Source organism: Papio anubis, chromosome 1 (genome assembly GCF_008728515.1).
Source record: "Papio anubis isolate 15944 chromosome 1, Panubis1.0, whole genome shotgun sequence".
Taxonomy (NCBI): domain Eukaryota; kingdom Metazoa; phylum Chordata; class Mammalia; order Primates; family Cercopithecidae; genus Papio; species Papio anubis.
Genome location: NC_044976.1, coordinates 138,121,512 through 138,142,311, shown reverse-complemented (window position 1 = coordinate 138,142,311; position 20,800 = coordinate 138,121,512). Strand labels below are relative to the sequence as shown.

At 45.4% G+C, this 20,800-nt stretch overlaps 1 protein-coding gene and 1 long non-coding RNA gene across 2 annotated transcripts in view; both read right to left on the bottom strand.

Moving 5' to 3' along the window:
• CAPN8 (calpain 8) overlaps positions 1 to 20,537 on the bottom strand; it is a 75,456-nt gene extending 54,919 nt beyond the window's left edge. The window contains exons 1-2 of the mRNA XM_031655471.1: positions 18,404 to 20,537; positions 7,626 to 7,695 (exon numbers count right to left, since the gene is read on the bottom strand). Coding sequence (XP_031511331.1) covers positions 7,626 to 7,695; positions 18,404 to 18,640 — 307 coding nt within the window. The 5' untranslated portion in view covers positions 18,641 to 20,537. The remainder of the gene's footprint in view (positions 1 to 7,625; positions 7,696 to 18,403) is intronic.
• On the bottom strand, positions 10,109 to 13,893 carry LOC103877687. Its single transcript, XR_637499.4, has 3 exons — positions 12,326 to 13,893; positions 11,871 to 11,898; positions 10,109 to 10,301 (listed from the first exon to the last, which is right to left on the bottom strand). It is a non-coding gene; the product is annotated as an uncharacterized LOC103877687 (long non-coding RNA).
• Positions 20,538 to 20,800: the final 263 nt, after the last annotated feature.

Below are 20,800 nucleotides of genomic sequence, written 5' to 3'. Positions count from 1 at the left end.
ATGTCTGCAAAACTGAAGGCACAGGCAGAGAGCAGAGCTGGTAGGTGTGAAGTCAAGTCCTACCACTGGGGTCTGTGAAAGGTGTTAAAATAATTATCCCCTAGAATGCAGAACAGATTCATTTTAACAAGCAACCCTCTCAGTAGGAATCAGCAACACTCTGAGACTTGATTTTCAGACCCAAACCTCAGGCGGCCCAGCTGAGCTGGAGCTCAGAGAGCATCTCCTGGCCTGGGACCACCTGCCACCTCTCATAAGGTTCAGAAGGTGTCTTCCTGGAGACTCAGGCTCATTGGCAATTTTGCACTTTTCTTACAAAGTGAGGAATAGTCAGGTCACCTCTGAGTAGGTGAAACTGGAGAACACTGACAAAATTCTCTTCTGGCAAAAAGAAGTCTCCCCTGGCAGAAGGAGCCCAGCATGCCTGTAAGGCAAGATTCTTAACCTTTCCTGTGCATTGTGAAAGAAAAGTGGAATCTTGGGACCCCAAACTCATTATGGTAAAGGAAAATTTAAACTTGGGAATTAAGTTGCCCAAAAACTACCTTTCTTTTCTTCCCAAACAGATAGTTGTAATTTCACAGGCTTGCTTTATCCTATGTAAAATGCAGATTTACTGAACACAAGAAAAATGCATAAATGACTTTTCCTCTACCCACTTCTTTTCACATGTAAAATGTAGATTCACTGAGCACTAATCAGAGCCTCACAAGAATGTAACCACTTGCCTCATTGCCTACCCTCTCCTTTTTTTTCTTCCCTCCTGCTTGCTCTTTCCTCTTTAAATGTTGAAGTTCCCAAAACGCTCTTTGGAAAAAGAACAGGTCACAGATCCTACTGTGACTTGTGTTTCTTTTTCCCAGATGTGTCCTCAACCTTAGCAAAATAAAACCTCAAATTGATTGAGACTTGCTGCGGTCACTTTTTGGTTTACAGGAAGGACCTCTTTGGCAAATGCTTCAGACTAAAAATAGGGCCATAAAAACAATTATACTGAAAGTTATCAAAATATGTTTATTAAAAAGTATAATAATGCTATGCTTTTCTACTAATGTCTTGAACAAAAGATTTGGAGAGGGGCCTGATAGACAACATAATTATGAAATGGCAGTGAGCAGACGTGGGGTTTTGGATATTTGCAGCAACTGTCATGTGATATGAAAATTACCCCTGATTTCCATGACTGTACTTCATCTCCTGCAGTAATACTGCAAGGAGCTAAGTTAGTGAAGGTTTGTGGAACTCTCTACGCAAAGCAGAATTCTTTCGTGCTCCTGAAATAACGTGCAATGTGCAAATCCTCCTGTAATCCACGACCTCAAACTCTCATTAAAGTGGAAGGAGTTGTCCTGGACCCTTTGTTCAGAGTAGAAAGGAGAGTGGTGTTAGTGTAACAAAACCAGAGGGGGATGAGCACCAGGACCCAAGATGGAGGGAAAAGATGTGCCGCGGAGAAAGGGAACCACCGCGGGTAGCAAAGTGAACTTCCTCTGAATCAGTTAAGCCCCCTGGATCGCATGGAGCTGTCATCTGCAGTTTTTCCCACCTGCCGGAGGCCTGACCCTGTGCTCTCCAGAATCAATGAGTAGATTTGGCCCTTTACGTTCCCTGAGGCTTCCCTGATTGCTCATTAAAAGTATCTGCTCAGTCCTAGTGAATTGATTTACTTTGCCACAGTCCTCGAAGGATGCTACAGATCAAAAGGTGTCCAGGAAAGTGATCTTAAAGATGCTGACACTACTCCCAATTACTGACTAGAGATGTGCATGCCAGGCCCCTGTTCCAGGAGTCCAGGCCTGGCTCTGTGGGGAAGCGTGGACTCACAGAGGAAAATCAATGTGCAGGATGCAGAAGAGAAGGCAACTGGATTTAGGTTGTTGCTGTTGGTTCCTTGTTTGCCTTTAGAGACATATGAAAAGGTCCAGTCATTCTTTTTACAAAACAGAAATACAGAATATAAAACTCTACTCAATAAATGCAACAAAAATGAAAAAGACATCCATTTCATAGAGGTGAAGAGAAAAATCAGGTCAATAGAGAAAAGGGGGTTAGAAGAGAAAAACACACACAAGCACAAACACACGCAATATAAGACAGAGTGAAAAATAGATGGGTAACGCAGGAGACAGAGAAAGAAACCCCGGCACTTACCAAACCCTTAAGGCAAAGCTCATCTCACTCATGAATCCCAGTGGAAAATAAACCACCCACTAGATTCAAAGTTTGGATAAACCTATTAGCAATGTGTTACTCAAAAAGCACTCTAATTTCTTTCTACATTCTGGAAGTCTCTGGTCCTCATTTAGGAAAGAAGAAAGTCTCTTGCTCCCCATTCCTGAAAGCAGCAAGCATCAAATTTCAGTTTTTAGAGACCAAGTTCTTCTACTTTTATATGTAGCATTGCTCATGTGGCCTCTGGGCCTAGTTACACATAAAGACAATTCAAGTCCTGTTGCATTTTCACAACCATAGCCACAAATGATACCATACCTTAGTGTTTCCCTACCTGTGGATGCACTCAGGTAAGAACTGGATGGAGCTTGCACGGCAGGTAGAGTTAGCAGTTACTGCTGAGCCTGTGAGAGACAGGCTTACTCTGAGAGTTCTGCTGGGGTCCCCAGGATGCAATGAGCACTGTGTTCCTTTATCCACAGCCACCATCACAGGCTGGGGACAGTCTCCTTCATGACCTGTTCCCAGGACATCCTTCCACTGTCAAGGATCAGCCAGCACTTCCAACCCCCTTAATGTACCCACCCAGCAGTGTCAGCAAGCTGGGGACAGACATGCAGACAAGCTGGTTTGTATGAAACTCTGAAATATTTTGAAAATAGAGACACATAGGCAACCTCAGGATGGAATTTTTATTCTAAATGCCTGATCCAGCCTGATTGTCAAGAGTGATACTGGCAAAGGAAAATGAAAAATACAAAAATCCTTGGATTTAGGCTATCTGTGTTTTCAAATGATTTAATAACGATGACAGGCAGAGGGTTTACACCAACAGATCAAAAGTGCAACAGACATTTATGGAGCCCTGCTAGGCACCAGGCACCATGGATATATCGATGTGTAAGACAGTCTCATGGAGCGCACAGTCAGGACTCCCAGGGTTATTAACATCCCCCTCCACCCATGGGAGCCCCCATTTCCTAGAGGACAAGGAACCAAGTGTCAACTCTCTACCTATCACAGCCACCTGACCAGCTGGCTTTGATTATATCCGCACTTTACAGCTGTGATATCTGAGATGGGGAGGGCAGAGGTGCAACAAGAAGACTACCTGTGCATACTGAATTAGATGCTGCTAGTGGTAGATCAAGAGAGAGAGAGGAGGGGCCCTTGGCAAAGACATTTCCAGGAGCATTGCAGAATGATGGATTTAGGAGAGGGGGAAAGATGCCAGGGCCATGGGCCTCAGAGGGAAGAGGTGGCCTTGGAGAGGAAGAGTGCAGGCTGGACCAGACCTGGAATCCCCCTCCATTTACATGTTGGGGTGTACCTGCCTTATTCTGTCTGCCCAGAGCCATGGCCATGCCCCTTCTTTTGGATAGTTCTCCCTGTGGTTTTAGAGAAGGTTCCCAGTCACAAGAGGCTCCCAACAACAAGAATGGGCCCCTGATCCAGGCTGGGCTAACCATATGGCACCTCACTGCCCTGGCTGCAGTAACTGGCTCAAGGAGTGGCAGAAGACCCAAACCATAACATCACAGTCCTTTTCTGAGATCAGTAAAACCAAAGCAGGTTTACGATTATACTGAGAGAAAGTCTGGAATCATTAGTGGTCCTGTTTCCTGCCAGATAGGTCCTGTCTGCCATGGAAGAGAATGAAGCCAACCTGTAGACATCAACAGAGAAGAGAGATGGGCAGAGAGTGTGCCAGGAACATTTAGATCCCTGGAACCAGGCTTCGAGGCCAACAATGCCGTTCCCCTTCCATGATCTAGTTGGATAAGCTGGTAAATTCTCCTTTTCCTTAAGCTATTAATAGTTGGGTTGGACTTTGAAAGCCAGTGACCAAAGGAGTTCTAGTTGATATATGGGTATGACTTACAAGGCGTTGCACAAAGCCAGAAATGGGTACTATATTCATAGGACAAAGCCTATTTCAGTGCCACAGAGGTCTGGAGATGCTCTGAAATGTGCATAGGCCAAAATGCAAGGGAGAGAGACTGTGATGGAACGAGCAGTGGAGGGACTGGCTGGGTCCCTGCAGTTTCCTGAGTGATGTGCACCCTTGAGCATCCACTGGAAAAAGCACCCACAGACATGACCCACAGGGGACCACACACTTACAGCTTACTCCATCACCACATGGGGCAGCCCTGAGTCTGCCTCGCACTCCAGTAAGACACTGAGTGTGGGTGGCCCTTGCTAGACATGGTGAGAACAGGCTCCACTGAGAAGATGGAGCAAGGAAAGGCTGGCATTGCCAGGAACAGCAACTTTGAAGAAGAACTCTCCTTCTCAGTGTGCCAGGAGGCCTGAGTGTTGTGAGAGGGCTTTCATTTGAGGGCTGTTTCAACAAAGGGTTAGTCATTTAATTACTTAAGTGGAGGTAAAATCATACTGTCCTCCTTCGGGGACTGAGCTGCCCAAAGAAAAGTCATATTCTACAGGAAAAAATCACTTGAAACAATTGTATCCTTGGCATTCAGCTTCCTCAATCTTTATTTTCCTAAAATATGTCTTCAAGGAAGCCAGCTCCTGGGCTCTATGTAAGCATAAGATCTGATGGTAGCCAAGAGACTCAGACATTTAGGATGAAAATCTGGCTTAGCAAGGACAGTAGGGAGGAAGGGACAACACATAGCCCACCCTGACAGAAGCAGCCAGACTTTGGACCTGCTGGCAAATAGCCTGACACACCCAATATGAAGTGCGAACAAGGAGATCCACTGCCACGTGTTCTATACGAATGCAAGAGAGAAAATAACTCAAATGTCCATCCTTTGGAGACAGGATAAATCCACCACAGTGCACACTCATGACGGAGTGCAACACTTGGAATGGTTCACAGAGAACCAACTTCTTTATAGACTGGTGTGGAAAGATCTCCCAAATACTTTATTAAGTGAAATAATACCAAATAATGGCAAGGTGCCAAACAGTGTTGATAGTGTGCTGCCTTCAATACAAGAAAGGGATATTTAGAATATGTACTTAGATTTGCTTGAATTTGCATAAAGAAACACGGAGGAAATTTTTTGAGTGGCTGCAAGGCAGTGAGCAATGGAGTCAGTGGAGACAGTTGGGAAACAGACTTCACTGGGGTGCTTTTCAGTTGCTTTAATTTTTATATTGTGTGTATTCAAAATAATGATGAAATAATAACACAGAACTCTATGAAAAAGACATCATTTTCATCATACAAATAAACTGCTTTAAAAAAAACCCCAGCCTGGACAACACGGCAAAACCCTGTCTGTACAAAAAATACAAAAAAATTAGCTGGGTGTGGTGGTGCATGCCTGTTGTCCCAGCTGCTCAGGAGGCTGAGGTGGGAGGATCACTTGAGCCCAGGAGAAGGAGGTTGCAGTGAGCCGAGACCGGGCCACTGCACTCCAGCCTGGGAGACAGAGCCAGGCCTTGTCTCAAAAAAAAAATATATATATATATATACACACACACATATATAAATATATGAATATATATGAATGTATACATTTATTTATATTTTTATTTATTTATTTATTATTTATATATATATAAACATTTTTTTTAGAAACCCTTAGAGCAGATTACACTGTGCTGTGTTGTGCTCCGAAAAGCCAACAGAACATTTAACAAACGTTAATGCGTATCAGGCCCCAATTCAACAAGTGCTGTGTGCTGCTCCCTTGTTCTTTGGGAATACACACAGTATGTCGAGTGGGAAATCTCTCCTCTTAATCTCTCACAATTTACCCACTGTTCAGGACCAGCCCTGACTCAGATCCCTCAGGCCACAGAGGCTGTTGCAACTCAGCCCCTAGCTCCCCACCCTGATGCTCTGGGTTATAGCCTTGGCGCTGTGAATCTTCTTTTCTACTGGCAGAGGCTCAGTCTGCACCGGGCTCCTTTCAGGAGGTTGGACTCCCTAGCCCCTTTCCGCTCTGTTCATTAAAAACCACCGCAGTGGCTGGGCTCCCCGGGGCAGCCACCCACAGAGGCTGCCCCATTTGTTCTGATGTGAGCTGGATTCGGAGAGCTGGTTGGGTTCATTTCCTGTGCTTCCAGCCTCCGTCTCCATTGGCAGCACGCACTCACCATGGTAACGCTCAGGCCGCTTTTTGGAAACCCTCACTTCTCCTTGCTTAAAACTATTCAAAGAAAAATCCATCCAAGCCCATCAAGGAAAAGGTACTTATTAAATACCTTTCCCACAGTTAACACATCTCCAACAAGGAGCTGTTTGGGGCGCACTCGAAGTTGTGTGTCCCTGAGACACGGGCATAATTAGGTTAAACATGGAGCTGGAAGTAAAAAGGCACCACACTTACCCAGAACAAGAAAAGGTCAGAACGCTACCCCTCTGTGAGCCCTCACACAAAAGCTCGGGAAATGGAGGCTGTGGTTTTCAGGGAACCGGGCACGCGCTCGCATGTGGCACCCTGAATCATTCCCGCTGCTTGATGTCACGCTCTGTGAGCTCTTTCTAAGGTGTATTTGCTATATTCATTAAAGAAGAGAACATTGGAAGCATTTAAAATAAAACGCCTTGTGATTTTCAAAATCATGAACATTTCCAGCAGGTTGAAGAGAAAGGGCTTTCCTGGTTACAATAAGAATAAGAAAAAGGAGAAAACCTCCTGAAAAAAATAAAGGGGGGGGGGTTATGGGATCCATGTGATGCTGAGGTTTCTGTTTGTGTTGCCGATTTTCAGTGAGCAGCATTTGTTTCTTTTCCGCCTTCATTTCCAGTTCTGTATTTTGCAGCTGTCACTGGATGGTGGTTTGGAAGCCCCTCAAATTCAATTCAGAGCCATGTTGCCCATAAAATGTAAGGATTGTCCAATTCAACACAGAAACTCCCATCTGTGAGGCCTTAGTATCAGGAGGGCTTATGAGATCAATAAAGCTCGTCTGCTACCAAGGAGAGCCTCGGTTTCTGACAATGGAGGCTAGAACTTACAAAACTAAATGAAATTATGTCTTAAACTCAACTGCCCCCAATTTAAAAGGAACATGATAAGGTCAGAAATGAAGGTTTTTGATTGCAGGATCCCAGGCCTATGAAAGAATGCCTGGCTAGAAAAATAAGATTCTTGTTTTCCTACTAATTATAAAAGCACTTATTATGACAGCCCGTCATTCCATAGGACAAGTTATGTCTACTTAAAGGTAACTACAACAAAAACACGGTATAGCACAGATATGTACTCTACGCCTGTAATCCTGGCTCCTTGCTCTAGCATTAAAGTGGTTAAATGAGCTGGCAAAATCTCTCATTAGGGGGAGCCAAGAGGTAGTTCCAGCATTTGGACCCACAGTGAAGGATGTAGTCTCAAAAAGCACAAACCCAGACAGACACATCAGGTACCTAATTCACTCAGTGAAGTCTCACCGCTTCATCTGATGTTTACTCATGACACATACACACCCACCCTCTCCCAAAACAAATAAGACTCTCCCCGATTACTCACCTAGACCGCCCTGACAAATGTCTGTGCGCGTGGCTCCACCAATGATAAACTGAGGGCTGGGACACAACTCCTGAAAGCAATTTGGAACAAAACACAAGTCACAAGGTGCTCGGTGACGGTGGCAGCCTGGGGAAAGGAACATCAGAGTCCCAGAGTGCACAGCGGGAAGAAACCCAGGAGATCGTCTACTGCCCATCACATTGTTTTATTGCTGAGGACTCGGAAGCCCAGAAAGGAGACGAGCCCTGCCCACAGTCACACAGCCGGGGGTGAACAGAGCAGGAGCTGGAGTCCAGAGCCCCTGCCAGAACTAGTGTTTTCATTTTTTGTTTATTTTTTATTTATTTATTCTTTTTTTTTTTTTTTTTTTTTTGAGACAGCATCTCGCGTTGTTGCACAGGCTGGAGTGCAGTGGCATGATCTCGGCTCACTGCAACCTCCGCCTCCCGGATTCAAGTGATTCTCCTGCCTCAGCCTACCACATAGCTGGGATTACAGGCATGTGCCACCACACCTGGCTAATGTTTTTTTGTTTGTTTGTTTGTTTTTTGTTTTTTTGTATTTTTAGTAGAGACGGGATTTCACCACTATAGGCAGGCTGGTCTCGAACTCCTGACTTCAAGTGATCCATCTGCCTCGGCTTCCCAAAGTGCTGGGATTACAGGCATGAGCCACAGCACCCGGATAGGACTAGTGTTTTAATACTATATGTGTGGTGTGGGTGTGTGGGTGTGAAAAGGTGGTGAGGAACACGGAGGTAGGAGAAAGGCAAAGGCTGAGATAATATGTGATGAAAAATGATATCACCTATTCAGAAAACACCCCTATTTACATAAAGAGAAGATTAGAAGAATATTTAGCACATTGCTGTGCACCCTGTGGGCACTCGTTAAAGTCTTGACTAAATGATAATGACCCCATGTGCTGATGGTCACACTGAGGTGTCAGAAGTACCATGTATCCTGAGAAGAGAACTCATCTCTGATACATTCACACACCTGACCTACACTTCCTCCACTCACCTATCTCAACTGGCATCTGCCTACAAGCAGTCTCATGGCCCTGGTGCTCTGTTGGGGCACAATGACACATGCTTTAGTCATCCTTTCTTTGTTTACCCAGCAAGGATTTTTTGAGTGCCCATTTTGTATCCAGTACCCTTTGAACCATGGCAGGCAGGGGAAAGAGGGAAACATGGTGAAATGCAGAAAGAAAAGAAATAAACCACGTAGTTCTTGGCCTCAAGGTGCTGGTGGTGTATATAGGAAACCAAGATTGACATTATGAAAAAGAGAAAAAAGGCTAGTGCATAATAATAGAATGTAGGCTATATCCACAAAAGGAGAAAAAACACAAAGAGAGAAAAATGAGAAGGGCCCAACAAGGATGATGGCTGCGAGATTTAGTGGGTGGGAGATGATGCCTGTCCGTTAGAAAGGTAGGATGCAGGAGCAGTCTACGTACTGGTTCCTAAAGAAGAGATGGGTCTACCTGTTCACCAGGCAAACTACAAGGGGAAAAGGACAGGACCTCAACGGACAAAACGGAAGTCAGCCTACATTTAATCAGAGGCATCCTGGGCTGCACTACATCAAAGACTGTCTGGCCACAGAGAGAATCATTTCGTTCTTACTTCATAGAGGTGAAGAAAGGGCAGATCAAAAAGGACCGGGAAGCAGGAGGGTGGGCTGAGGGCAGACGCTTGGGGTCTGGATGGAGCTGGCAACAGGGATTCTGGGATTCTGTTGTGGGAGGTGGAGCCTTCCAGGTGGCAGCCCCATAGCCTCTATAAGGTGACGGCTCCTGCTGAAATGGCAGAAACAGTTCCTCTGGGCTGACTTTTTTTTTTTTTTCAAGTATTAAAAAAATTTATGCCGGGTGCAGTGGCTTATGCCTGTAACCCCAGCGCTTTGGGAGGCCGAGGCGGGCGGATGACCTGAGGTCAGGAGTTCGAGACTATCCTAGACAACATGGTAAAACCCCGTCTCTACTAAAAATACAAAAATTAGCCAGGCGTGGTGATGCGCCCCTATAATCCCAGCTACTCAGGAGGCTGAGGCAGGAGAATCCAGGAGGCAGAGGTTGCAGTAAGCCAATATCACACCATTGCACTCCAGCCTGGGCAACAAGAGTGAAACTCCGTCTCAAAAACAACAACAACAACAAAAATTTATTTACCTGTTTTTCTTTGAAAAATTAGCACATGAACATGAGAAAATCCCCAACAGTAAATAATGGTGTAAAACACACAATCCCTTCCACCCCAGAGTCCGCACTGGTAACGTTTCTTAAGTGTCCCTCCAGAAACTGTCTTCTGATATAAAAGCACATCTATATACATACACACATTTTTATCATATATGTCTTGTACATGCATCTTTCTTAGGACATAGAGAGCTTTGTAACTTCATTAAAAGTACCACACGTTATTTAGCTTGCTTATTTTGTTTCTATTTATTTATTTGTAAATAAAAGTTCTCTAGTAATGGACCTTTAGTTTTTTGTTTATTCATTCGCTTTCAGTCTTTTGCAATCTCTGGTAGCAACTTAAAGAGAAAGGTGGCACCAGCCAATCTGGGTGTTCTAAAAGTCTGTAGCTGCAAATGTTCACCCCGGGTGCTCAAGAGCTCCCAGTCTCCAGGCAGTCATTTTCTGGCAAATAAAAGGCAGAGAGATCTGAAAGAGTAATAAGTAAAAAGAAAGAGAAAAAAAATTTTAATTTTAATGTTGTTTTAAAAACAAAAGAAGGAAAAGGCTGTATTGTCAAGAGGGAAGAAAAGACAGCACACTCTATAGAGGTTTGGAAGAATCTCTTTTCTTAAAAACTCTCTTAAAATAGGTTCTTGGCTGGGCGTGGTGGCTCATGCCTGTAATCCCAGCACTTTGAGAGGCCAAAGCAGGTGGATCACCTGAGGTCAGGGGTTCCAGACCAGCCTGGCCAACAGGGCAAAACCCTGTCTCTACTAAAAACACAAAAATTAGCCAGGCATGGTAGTGGGCGCCTGTAGTCCCAGCTACTCAGGAGGCTGAAGCAAGAGAATCACTTGAACCTGGGAGGCAGAGGTTGCAGTGAGCCGAGATTGCACTACTGCACTTTAGCCTGGGCAACAGAGTGAGACTCTGTCTCAAAAAATAAATAGATAAATAGGTTCCTGTTCTTCATTCTCCATTCATCTGTCAGTCTCCTGAAATCTGACTTCTACATCCATAGCTTCATGAAACTCCTCTCACCCATGTCACCAATAACTAACCTCGCTTTGGATTTGGTACCATTGGCTATTCCTCTCTGAAAGTTCTGCTCCCTTGACTTCCATACCCTTACTCACGCTTGATTTTCTCCTCGCCTCTCTGAGCATTTCTTCTCAGTCTCTTTCATGCATTCCTCCACTGTGCTTGCCCCTAAGTACCAAGGAACCCCTGACTCTTGGTCCTGAACCCTCTGAGATTATCCCATTTCACACAGCAGTAACACCCCTAAGTATTTTTGCTCGGTGACATCATTCAACCCCATGGCTTCAACTATTAACCGCAGAAGATGCTGATGCTTCCAAAATAACTCCCTGAGCTGTATCTTCAATTGCTTGTGTCACAGTGCTCATGAGATAGAATTTCATTAGATTCATATCTAATAAGCTTCCCAAGTTCTATTAAAATGTTGAGTTTGGGTAGGAAGACAGAGTGATTGGCAAAGGCTACAGACAACTGAAAGTGAAATATACAGAATGGTGCTAAGTGGTTTGTAGGTAGATAGAATGTCCATTTTACTATGTGGTACTCAGTATAATTAAAAAATATCCCCACCTCAGAAAAACACATACACACACACCAAGAAATGTCATGACTAATATGTTGCATGAATCTTTCAGGGACCACAGAAAGTCCCCAGCTTTGGGCTGGGCATGGTGGCTCATGCCTGTAATCCCAGCACTTTGGGAGGTCAAGGTGAGCTGATCACTTGAGATCAGGAGTTTGAGACCAGCCCTGTCAACATGGTGAAATCCTATCTCTACAAATAAAAATGCAAAAACTAGCTGGGCATGGTGGTGTGCACCTGTAATCCCAGCTACTCAGGAGGTTGAGGCATAAGAATTGTTTGAAACCAGGAGGCAGAGGTTGCAGTGAGCCACGATTGCGCCACCACACTCCAGCCTGGGTGACAGAGTGAAATTCTGTCTCAAAAAAGAAAAAGAAAATCCCCAGCTTTGCAAGGAGATTCCATCTCACTACGATGCCCAAAGAACTTACCCCAAGTCTTCTCTCCATTCCTAAGTTGCTGTTGAAGCACAGATCAGAGATACAAAGTAATTGGCAGTCAGAGAAGTTTTAAAGAGGCAGAATTCTGTAAAGGGGCAGCCTCACACCTACCCACACTTGGAACCCTTTTTTAATCTTTCCTAATAACAACCGTGTCTTTTTAGTAATACTGTTTTCTATTACTCAAGAGAAGATTTCAAAACACTCCATAAATACAAATTACTCTAACCTAGGATCAGCCTCTGATGACCAGGCCTAAGGAAATACAGATATCAGTTAAGAATCCAAGGCAGTAAGTGACGGAAATCCACACTGTCTCAGTGATGCTGGCTACTTGGCCACACTGCTCTCCTAGAGCATTACCCATGTCTGATAGCTTTGGTTTGCACTTTAGGAGCTCTGGTTTTTAGAACCCCTAGAGATGCTGCCATCTTCATCATCATCACCTTCAAGGAGAGCCACATTGCTTGACCCAGAACTTCCGTCCCTCTGTGATCTGGCCCCACTGGATGTTTCCAGCTTTGTCTGTCAGTTTCCCACAGTGAGTGATTATGACTCTCCTCCCATCACAATGGACTCCCACCTTCCTCTGAATACACTTGCTCCCGATGCACTGCCACAACCCAGTGCCTCTGCCCACACCTGCGCCTTCTCTTCAGTCTCTCTCCCGATTCTCTTCCAACAATCCCAACTCAAATGTCTCCAGTAATTAACCTGCCCCAATTTCACTGTCAAATTTAACTGCTTCTTCCCCTGAACTCCCATGCATTTTGTTCATATTTCTACTTATTTCACCCTCTGGATATTCTGTCTTGTAATAATAGCTAGATTTCCTCATTCAAGCCTCCCAAAAAACAGTGAAGTGGGTAATATTATTATCCCTATTTTATGGATGAGGAAACTGAGTCTTGGGGTGGTTAGTAACTTCTCCATGGTTCCTCAGCTAGCAAATGGCACAGAGGGGACCAGAAACCTGATCTACCTGACGCACAAGCTCATGCTCTTAACCACTCTGCAGCCTGCCAGCTGTCCATATGTCTCTCCCTGATGAGCGAAAGCTCCACAAAGCCTCCTCTCCAGCATCTGAACACAACCAGCATGCAATAAATCATGGCTAAACTGAAAACTCCAGATTCACTAATCCAAGACATAGCAGCTGAAGAAAGAGTGGCTCCAAGCTGAGGCCTCTCACCCTCATCCTTATCCTAACCTCCCAACAATTCATCCCCTTGACATTTCTCTTGAACTGGGTCCTTACTATGCAGCTGACATCACTTCATTGCTGTCTTGCTGTATTTCTCCTTAAGATCAATAAACCACTTAATTGCCAAAAAGTGGACACTTCAGGGAAGAATATCATTGACTGCGCTGCACCAGGGCCCGCTCATGCTGGGCATTCCTCAAACCACAGGACCTGGGCTGGGCATTGACCGAGCACAGAGGGGAAGTCAGAAAATAAGGAGGCAAAAATCTGCCTGCTAAGAACACCCCCTGATCTCGCATAGCCAACCATGCCGTTTGTGATAGGCTTGTTCTTACCCAACGCTAAATAGTCTCAGGATTGTGAATAACCAAAAGCTCATCCTGAGAACCCATGCTTGACCTTGAGCCCTTCCTCTGGGCAAACTTGTCCTGAAACCCTTGGGACAAGAGCCCAAGCAAATCTTTGCCCAGTTGCTTATGAACAGGCAGAAACACCCAGCAGTGACAAGATGTCAAATGGTATGATTTCAGAAAACATCTAAGTATCAAGCTTTATTTTATTATTGAAAGGACAAAAACATGTGTACATATACGTTCAGCACATCTCATCTCCTTTCCCCCAAAGGCCGGTAGAAGTTAACGTCTCTGTGGGAACCAGGATCATAGGAGTCACATTTAGTCAGCTGACTTAAAGCCCCCAACACTGAAGAAGTACAAAATCACCCTCAAAAGCAGCAATGAAACAAAAAAGCAAATGACACAATTAAAAATAGGCAAAGGGGCTGAGCACAGTAGCTCACACCTGTAATCCCAACACTTTGGGAGGCCGAGGCAGGTGGATCACTTGAGACCAGGAGTTTGAAACCAACCTGGCCAACATGGCAAAACCCAATCTCTACTAAAAATACAAAAAAATTAGCCAAATGTTGTGGTGGGAGTCTGTGGTCCCAGCTACTTGGGAGGCTGGGACATGAGAATCACTTGAATCCGGCAGGCAGAGGTTGCAGTGAGCTGAGATCGCGCCACTGCAGTCCAGCCTGGGCAACAGAGTGAGACTCTGCCTTAAAAAAAAAAAAAAGGCAAAGGACTTGGTTAGACGTTTCTCCAAAGATGATCTATAAATGGTCAATAAGCACATGAAAAGATGCTCACCATCGCTGATCTTTGGGGAAACACAAATCAAAACCACAATAAGATATCACCTCACACCCATTAGGATGGCTACTATCAAAAAACAGAAAATGGCTGGCGTAGTGGCTCACGCCTATAATCCTAGCACTTTGGGAGGCCAAGGGGGGCAGATCACCTGAGGTCAGGAGTTCAAGACCAGCCTGGCCAACATGGCAAAACCCTGTCTCTACTAAAAATTTAAAATTCGCTGGGCATGGTGACAAGTGCCTGTAATCCCAGCTACTCAGGAGGCTGAGGCAGGAGAATCACTGGAACCTGAGGGGCAGAGGTTGCAGTGAGCCGAGATTGCGCCATTGCACTCTGGCCTGGGTGATAAGAGTGAAACTCCATCAGAAAGGAAGGGGAGGGGAGGGGAGGGGAGGGAAAGGCAAGGAAAGGAAAGGAAAGGAAAGGAAAGAAAATAACAAACACTGGCAAGGATGTGGAGAAACCAGAACCCTGTGCACTGCTGTGGGAATGCAAAATGGCACAACCACTATATAAAATAGTACAGCGGTTCCTCAAAAACTTGAACATAGAACTACTATATGATCCAGCCACAGGTCATATCTTTTGGGTATATAACAAAAAGAACTGGAAGCAGGGTCTCAAAGAGAAGTTTGTATACCCATGTTTGTAGCAGCATGATTCACAATAACCAAAAGGTGGAAGCAACCCAAGACCAAAAATGGACGAGTGAATAAACAAATTGTGGTCTATATACACCACAGAATACTATTCAACCTTCAAAGGAAGGAAATTCTGACATATGCCACAGCATGGATGAATCTTGAGGATATTATGCTAAGTGAGTTATGCCAGTCACAAAAAGACAAATACTGTATAATTCCACTTATATGAGGTACCCAGCACAGTCAAATTCAAAGAGACAGAAAGTAGAACAGTGGTTGTCAGAAACTAGCGGAATGGCTAGGCGCAAAGGCTCACACCTGTAATCCCAGCACTTTGGGAGGCCAAGGTGGGCAGATCACTTCAGGTCAGGAGTTCCAGACCATCCTGGCCAACATGGCAACACTCCATCTCTACTAAAAATACAAAAAATAAGCCAGGCATAGTGGCGGGCACCTGTAATTCCAGCTACTTGGGAGGCTGAGGCAGGAGAATCGCTTGACCTCGGGAGGCAGAGGTTGCAAGTGAGCCGAGATTGCGCCACTGCACTCCAGCCTTGGCAACAGAGAAACTCCATCTCAAAAAAAAAAAAAAAAGAAAAGGAAAGAAATTGGGGGAAGAATGAATGGGAAGTTTTTAAATGTGTATTTAGTTTCTGTTTTGCAAGATAAAAAAAATACTGGTGATGGAGGGTGGTGATGGTTGCATAGCAATGGGAATGTACTTAATGCCACTGAACTGTGCATTTAGAAGTGGTTAAGATGGTAAATTGTATGTTATGTGTATCATACCACAATTTAAAAATAAATAAGTAAATGCAACAAGTAAACTTATAATGCACCACATTTCTGGATACCCCAATCTATTTGCAAACCCCTGAAAGGCCTCTTGGGAAGAAAAAATAATAATGAACCATTTAGGAACAGGCTAATTTTCTCAGTGTTCAGTGTATGTTCCTCATAGAGATAGGATCAGAATCTTTACTGATTCAGGAGTCTATTCAATAACCTGTAAGATCTTAGAGGATAAGTTTGCATTCTCTAATGTAACCTTGTGGTATATGAGCATGAGCCTGCCCAAAAGCAGCTGTGTGATCATTTTTCACTGATGATTAGGGATGGAGAGGTTAAATTTTGACACACATTTATTTACTCAACACACACTTGAATACTCCAGCTAGGAGCCCCTCAATTGCACCTTCCACATTACTCAGGTTCCACTGCCTCATGCTCTGAATTTTACTTCCTCCATTGACAGCCACAAATCGGCACATCCAGTCTACAATTACCGCATTTCCACAGACCATGAGAACAGGTGAAGACACGGTTTGGGGAAGAATAGGCTATGTGGTTAAGGAGGTAAAGTCTCTAAGGATTTCAAAGAAAGGAGAAAAATTAAGCAAAGGTTAACTGAAACCTGACTTTGGTCTCTAAAGGAAATTTGTCTCCCCCTCCTTCCCCTACCCCAAGACCCTTGGGATCTGCAATAGTACCCCTCCCTAAGGCTTTTCACCACCCAGTGGTGACAACCCAGGTTCCCATGGCCCATCATTTATGCCTCTGTAGAGTTCTTACTTCATTCTGCCTTGGGCATCGGTCCTTTATTCACACCTGTGTCTCCCCACACTTTCCATCCGAGCTGAGACCACAGCTCATTCCTCAGTTTCTCCCTGACCACCTTCCCAATCAGTGCAGAGCCCATGCCTGGCACAAAACAGAAGCCCAAAAAAACTGTCTGTTGAAATGAAATGTGGCCATCTTGAAATTAGAATATAAAACCATAACTCCCAATCTGGATTTTATCAACATACCAGGTAACCTCATAGATTTCAGAGGAGAATGGGAAGATGAACCACGGTGTGTGGGAGGGCAGCATGGCCAAGGAGTTATTCTCAGAGATGAAAACTTGCGCAAAATCAGCAGGATCAAAGCAAAAAGGGTAGAGGTAGCTGGAGTTAAATAGTGATTTTGACCATTTTAGAAGAAGTGCTCTCCCTTTATCTTCCTGTTTCAACCACTGCCAAGAAAATAGGAACCCTGACTTGATTTCCCTATCATGGCTTAGAAGACAAAAGGTGCCCAGGTCGTTTCATAGTCCCGCTCCTGAGACATTGCTATGAGCTCTGTTGAACAGAGCACTTTGTATGGATGAGCTCAATTCTCACTCTGTATGGGAGCGGTTCTCAACCCTGAGGTTAAATCACTTGACAAGGGTCACATAGTGATAGGTCATGGGCCGAGGTTTTGGGAGGACCGTTCTCCACCCCTTGCCCTTGAGCTTTGGGTAGTATCAGTAACTACATTTAGGAGCCCCTGCCTTCCATCTGCATCCCCAGAGCCCCAGCTCCCACCTGTCCACTCACCAGCCCTGATGGAATGTCAATTCATGACCTTGAGCAACCATGCACCTTTCAGCAATGATGTTGTCACAATTTACCAGCGGGCTAACTGTATCCAGCACTGAGTTGCTCCATTGTGCACTGGTCCAGGGACCATATGCATTAATAACAACTATGTATTCTGCATCTATTATGTTCTGGGCACTATGCCCTGAGATTTATCTCCAATTCTCATACCAACCCTGAAAAATAAGGTGCCAGTAAATGCCATTTTACAGATGAGAAAACTAAAGCTCACAGAGTTTACCTGCCCAAGACAACACAGGCAGGGCTAGGATTCATATCTAACTTACCTAGTTCCAAAGCTCATCCATGTTCTTCTCTCTATACCTCACTGCCTCTGAACAAGAGTTCAGGCTGGCTATGGTGGCTCACATCTGTAATCCTAACACTTTGGGAGGCTAAGGTGGGCAAATGGCTTAAGCCCAGGAGTTCAAGACCACCCTGGGCAACACAGCACAACCCTGTCTCTACAAAAATATATAAACATTAGCCAGGTGTGGTGGCACATGCCTGTAATCCCAACTACTTGGGAGGTTGAGGCAGGAAAATCACCTAAGCCCAGGAAGGTTGAGGCTGCAGTGGGCTGTGCTCGCACCACTGCACTCCAGTCTGGGTGACAGAGTGAGACTCTCTGTCTAAAAAAAAAAAAAAAAAAGAGTTCAAAAGATGGTGGGGGGAGTCCAGGTGCAGTGGCTCACACCTGCTATCCCGGCACTTTGGGAGGCCAAGGTGGGTGGATCACTTGAGGTTGGGAGTTTGAGACCAGCCTGACCGACATAGAGAAACCCCATCTCTACTAAAAATACAATATTAGCCAGACATGGTGGCACATGCCTGTAATCCCAGCTACTCGGGTGGCTGAAGCAGGAGAATCACTTGAACCCAAGAGGTGGAGGTTGTGGTGAGCTGTAAACATGCCATTGCCCACCAGCGGGGGCAAAAAAAAAAGCCTCTGTCCCAAAAAAAAAAAAAAAAAAAAAAAAGGTGGTGGTGGAGGGGTCTGAAATCTGAGATCCAGACACTTAGGATCCACAGCCTCAACTTCTCCCTCAGTTCCTCCTGATCAGATGTAAGGCCCCTCCACCCTGTATATCACTCAACAGCAAGCCCGCTTCCTTACCGTGGGCCGCTTCCAGATGATGCCTTGAGTTTGCGGAGAGCCTGGTCCAAGATCCTTGTAGCCCAAAGCTGATGGACATGCCGGGAACTCGGGGTCCTTAAATAGGACCCCTGAGTCCAAGCACTGTTGCCTCAGGGTCTTGAAATCCTGGCCCAGGTATTTCAAAGCCTTTTGGTTGGAGCCAAGACCTTGAGCGGCAGCCCGCTGCCTAGATACACGAGCCGCCTGGGCTGCCATGCTGTGGACTCTGTAGGGTGGACAGAAGGGCAAGGCTGCACCGTACTCTCAGACACCTGCTCCACTGGGAGGGGAGCTATAAGGCACTAAGGGAGGTGGAGCAGACAAACATTTCCCCTGAGGCCCTGTTCCAGAAGGAAGTGAGTCATGGTTAGGGACAAATATGTACCCAAGGTCCAGGCCAATCTGCCCCACCTTCTTCTTCTGCCTTTTGCAAATCATTTGGGGTCTGGGAACCTTCCAGGGCCCATCCCAGGCCATTAGCCTAAGAAATCCATTAGGATCTTTACCCCCACCCCGGCATCCCCTCCACACACCTCTTTGCAAGATCCGCTTGCCTTGCATCAAGCCCATTGACTGAGATAAGAAGGCTCATTGTGCAGCTTGAAGCAAATATTCACCAAGGAATTGGAGGCATGGCTCTGAGCAGGAAGAAGGCAAGTGGTTACTACAGGGCCCTCTTCCTGCCAGAAAAGTTTGGGTCCATATTTCCTAGGAAAGCAAAAAATATCAGAGAGTGGTGATTCATAGGCCAGATTTGGAATAAGCCCTACTGGAGGAGGTTCCACCTGTGAGTGAAGGCTTTGGCCTCTGACTGCCTCGGTTTCTATCCTGGCTCCCCCAGTAATTCACTCTGTCATGTTGGGCAAGTTATTTAACCTCTTTTATCCTAAATTTTTTAATGTATGAACTGGAAGATCATAGGAGACCCTACCTCAAAGGGTTGTTTGGAAGAGTGATGAGATAGTACATGTCATCTGCTTAGAACAGTATGGAAGTAACATTCAGTGAATGTCAGGTATCACTATTCCTTGAAGCCAGGATTCCCAGAGAGGCCTTGGAATCAGGAGGCTTGATTCCAAACTCAGAAGTGAGTTACAAGCTGTATGACCTTGGATTAGTCACCTCTCTCTGGGCTCCAGTTTCCTACATCTGGTCTACCCAAAGGATGTCAACCACATCAATGCTCTTTGAACTTCAGTGTTTGTGGCACACTAGAAAATGGTCCCCCAAAGATACCAAGTCCTCATCTTGAGAACCTGTAAATAGTCCCTTATCTGGGAAAAGGGTTTTTGCTGCTATGACTAAGTTAAGAATCTCGAGATGGGAAGATTATCCTGACCCTAAATACACAAGTGTCCTCATAAGAGGAAGGCAGAGGAAGATTTGACAATAGACAAAAAGGAGAAGCAATGAGATGAGGCAGACAGAGGTTAGTGAGATCCTGCCCCACTCCAGGGAACACTAGCAGCCGCAGGAATTGGAAGGGGCAAGAATGGATTCTCCCCTAGAGCCGCTGGAGGAGTGTGGGCCTGCCGACATGTCGACTTCACAGCCTTGGGACTTCTGGCCTCCAGACCGGTGAGAGAATACATGTATGTTGTTCTGAGCCACCACATCTGTGGTCATTTGTTACAGAACTTGCAGGAAACAAATACAGTGTGCAGAAGAATCCCCCGGAGCACTCGCTCAAAATGCTGATTCCTTAATAGGTGCTACCACAAATCCTCCACCCCCATCCCCCCAAAAAAAGAGTTATAATTCAGAAGGTCTGAAGTAAGACCCAGGAATCTGTAGTCTTCAGACCATTACCCTAGAGATGATGCTAATACAAGGATCCAGGGCTGCCCACTGAGAAGCTCTGGACCAGCCGAACTCTGAGGCCTCCAACTCTGATCTTCTAAGCCAGTGACAGTCCATGTGTTAAGCACTTAGCTAGGTGGGTAGGTTTGAGCAAGTAGAAAGAAGGGTCGCTCCCCAGGTGTTCAGAAAAACATGTGGTTTCCCAGGTTTCATCAGAAATTCAAGGTCAGGCCAGGCATGGTGGCTTAGGTCTGTAATCTCAGCACTTTGGGAGGCTGAGGCAGGAGGATCACTTGAGCCCAGGAGTTCCAGACCAACCTGGGCAACATAACAAGACCCAGTCTCTTAAAAAACAAATAATGAAAAAATTAGCTGGGCATGGTGGTGCATGCCTGTAGTCCCAGCTACTCAAGAAGCTGAGGTAGGAGGATTGCTTGAGCCCAGGAGGTCAGGTCAAGGCTGTAGTGAGTCACCCACTCCAGCCTGGGTGACGAGGTGATGAAACCCTGTCTGAAAAAGAAGGAAAGAAAGAACGAAGGAAGGAAGGAAGGAAGGAAGGAAGGAAGGAAGGAAGGA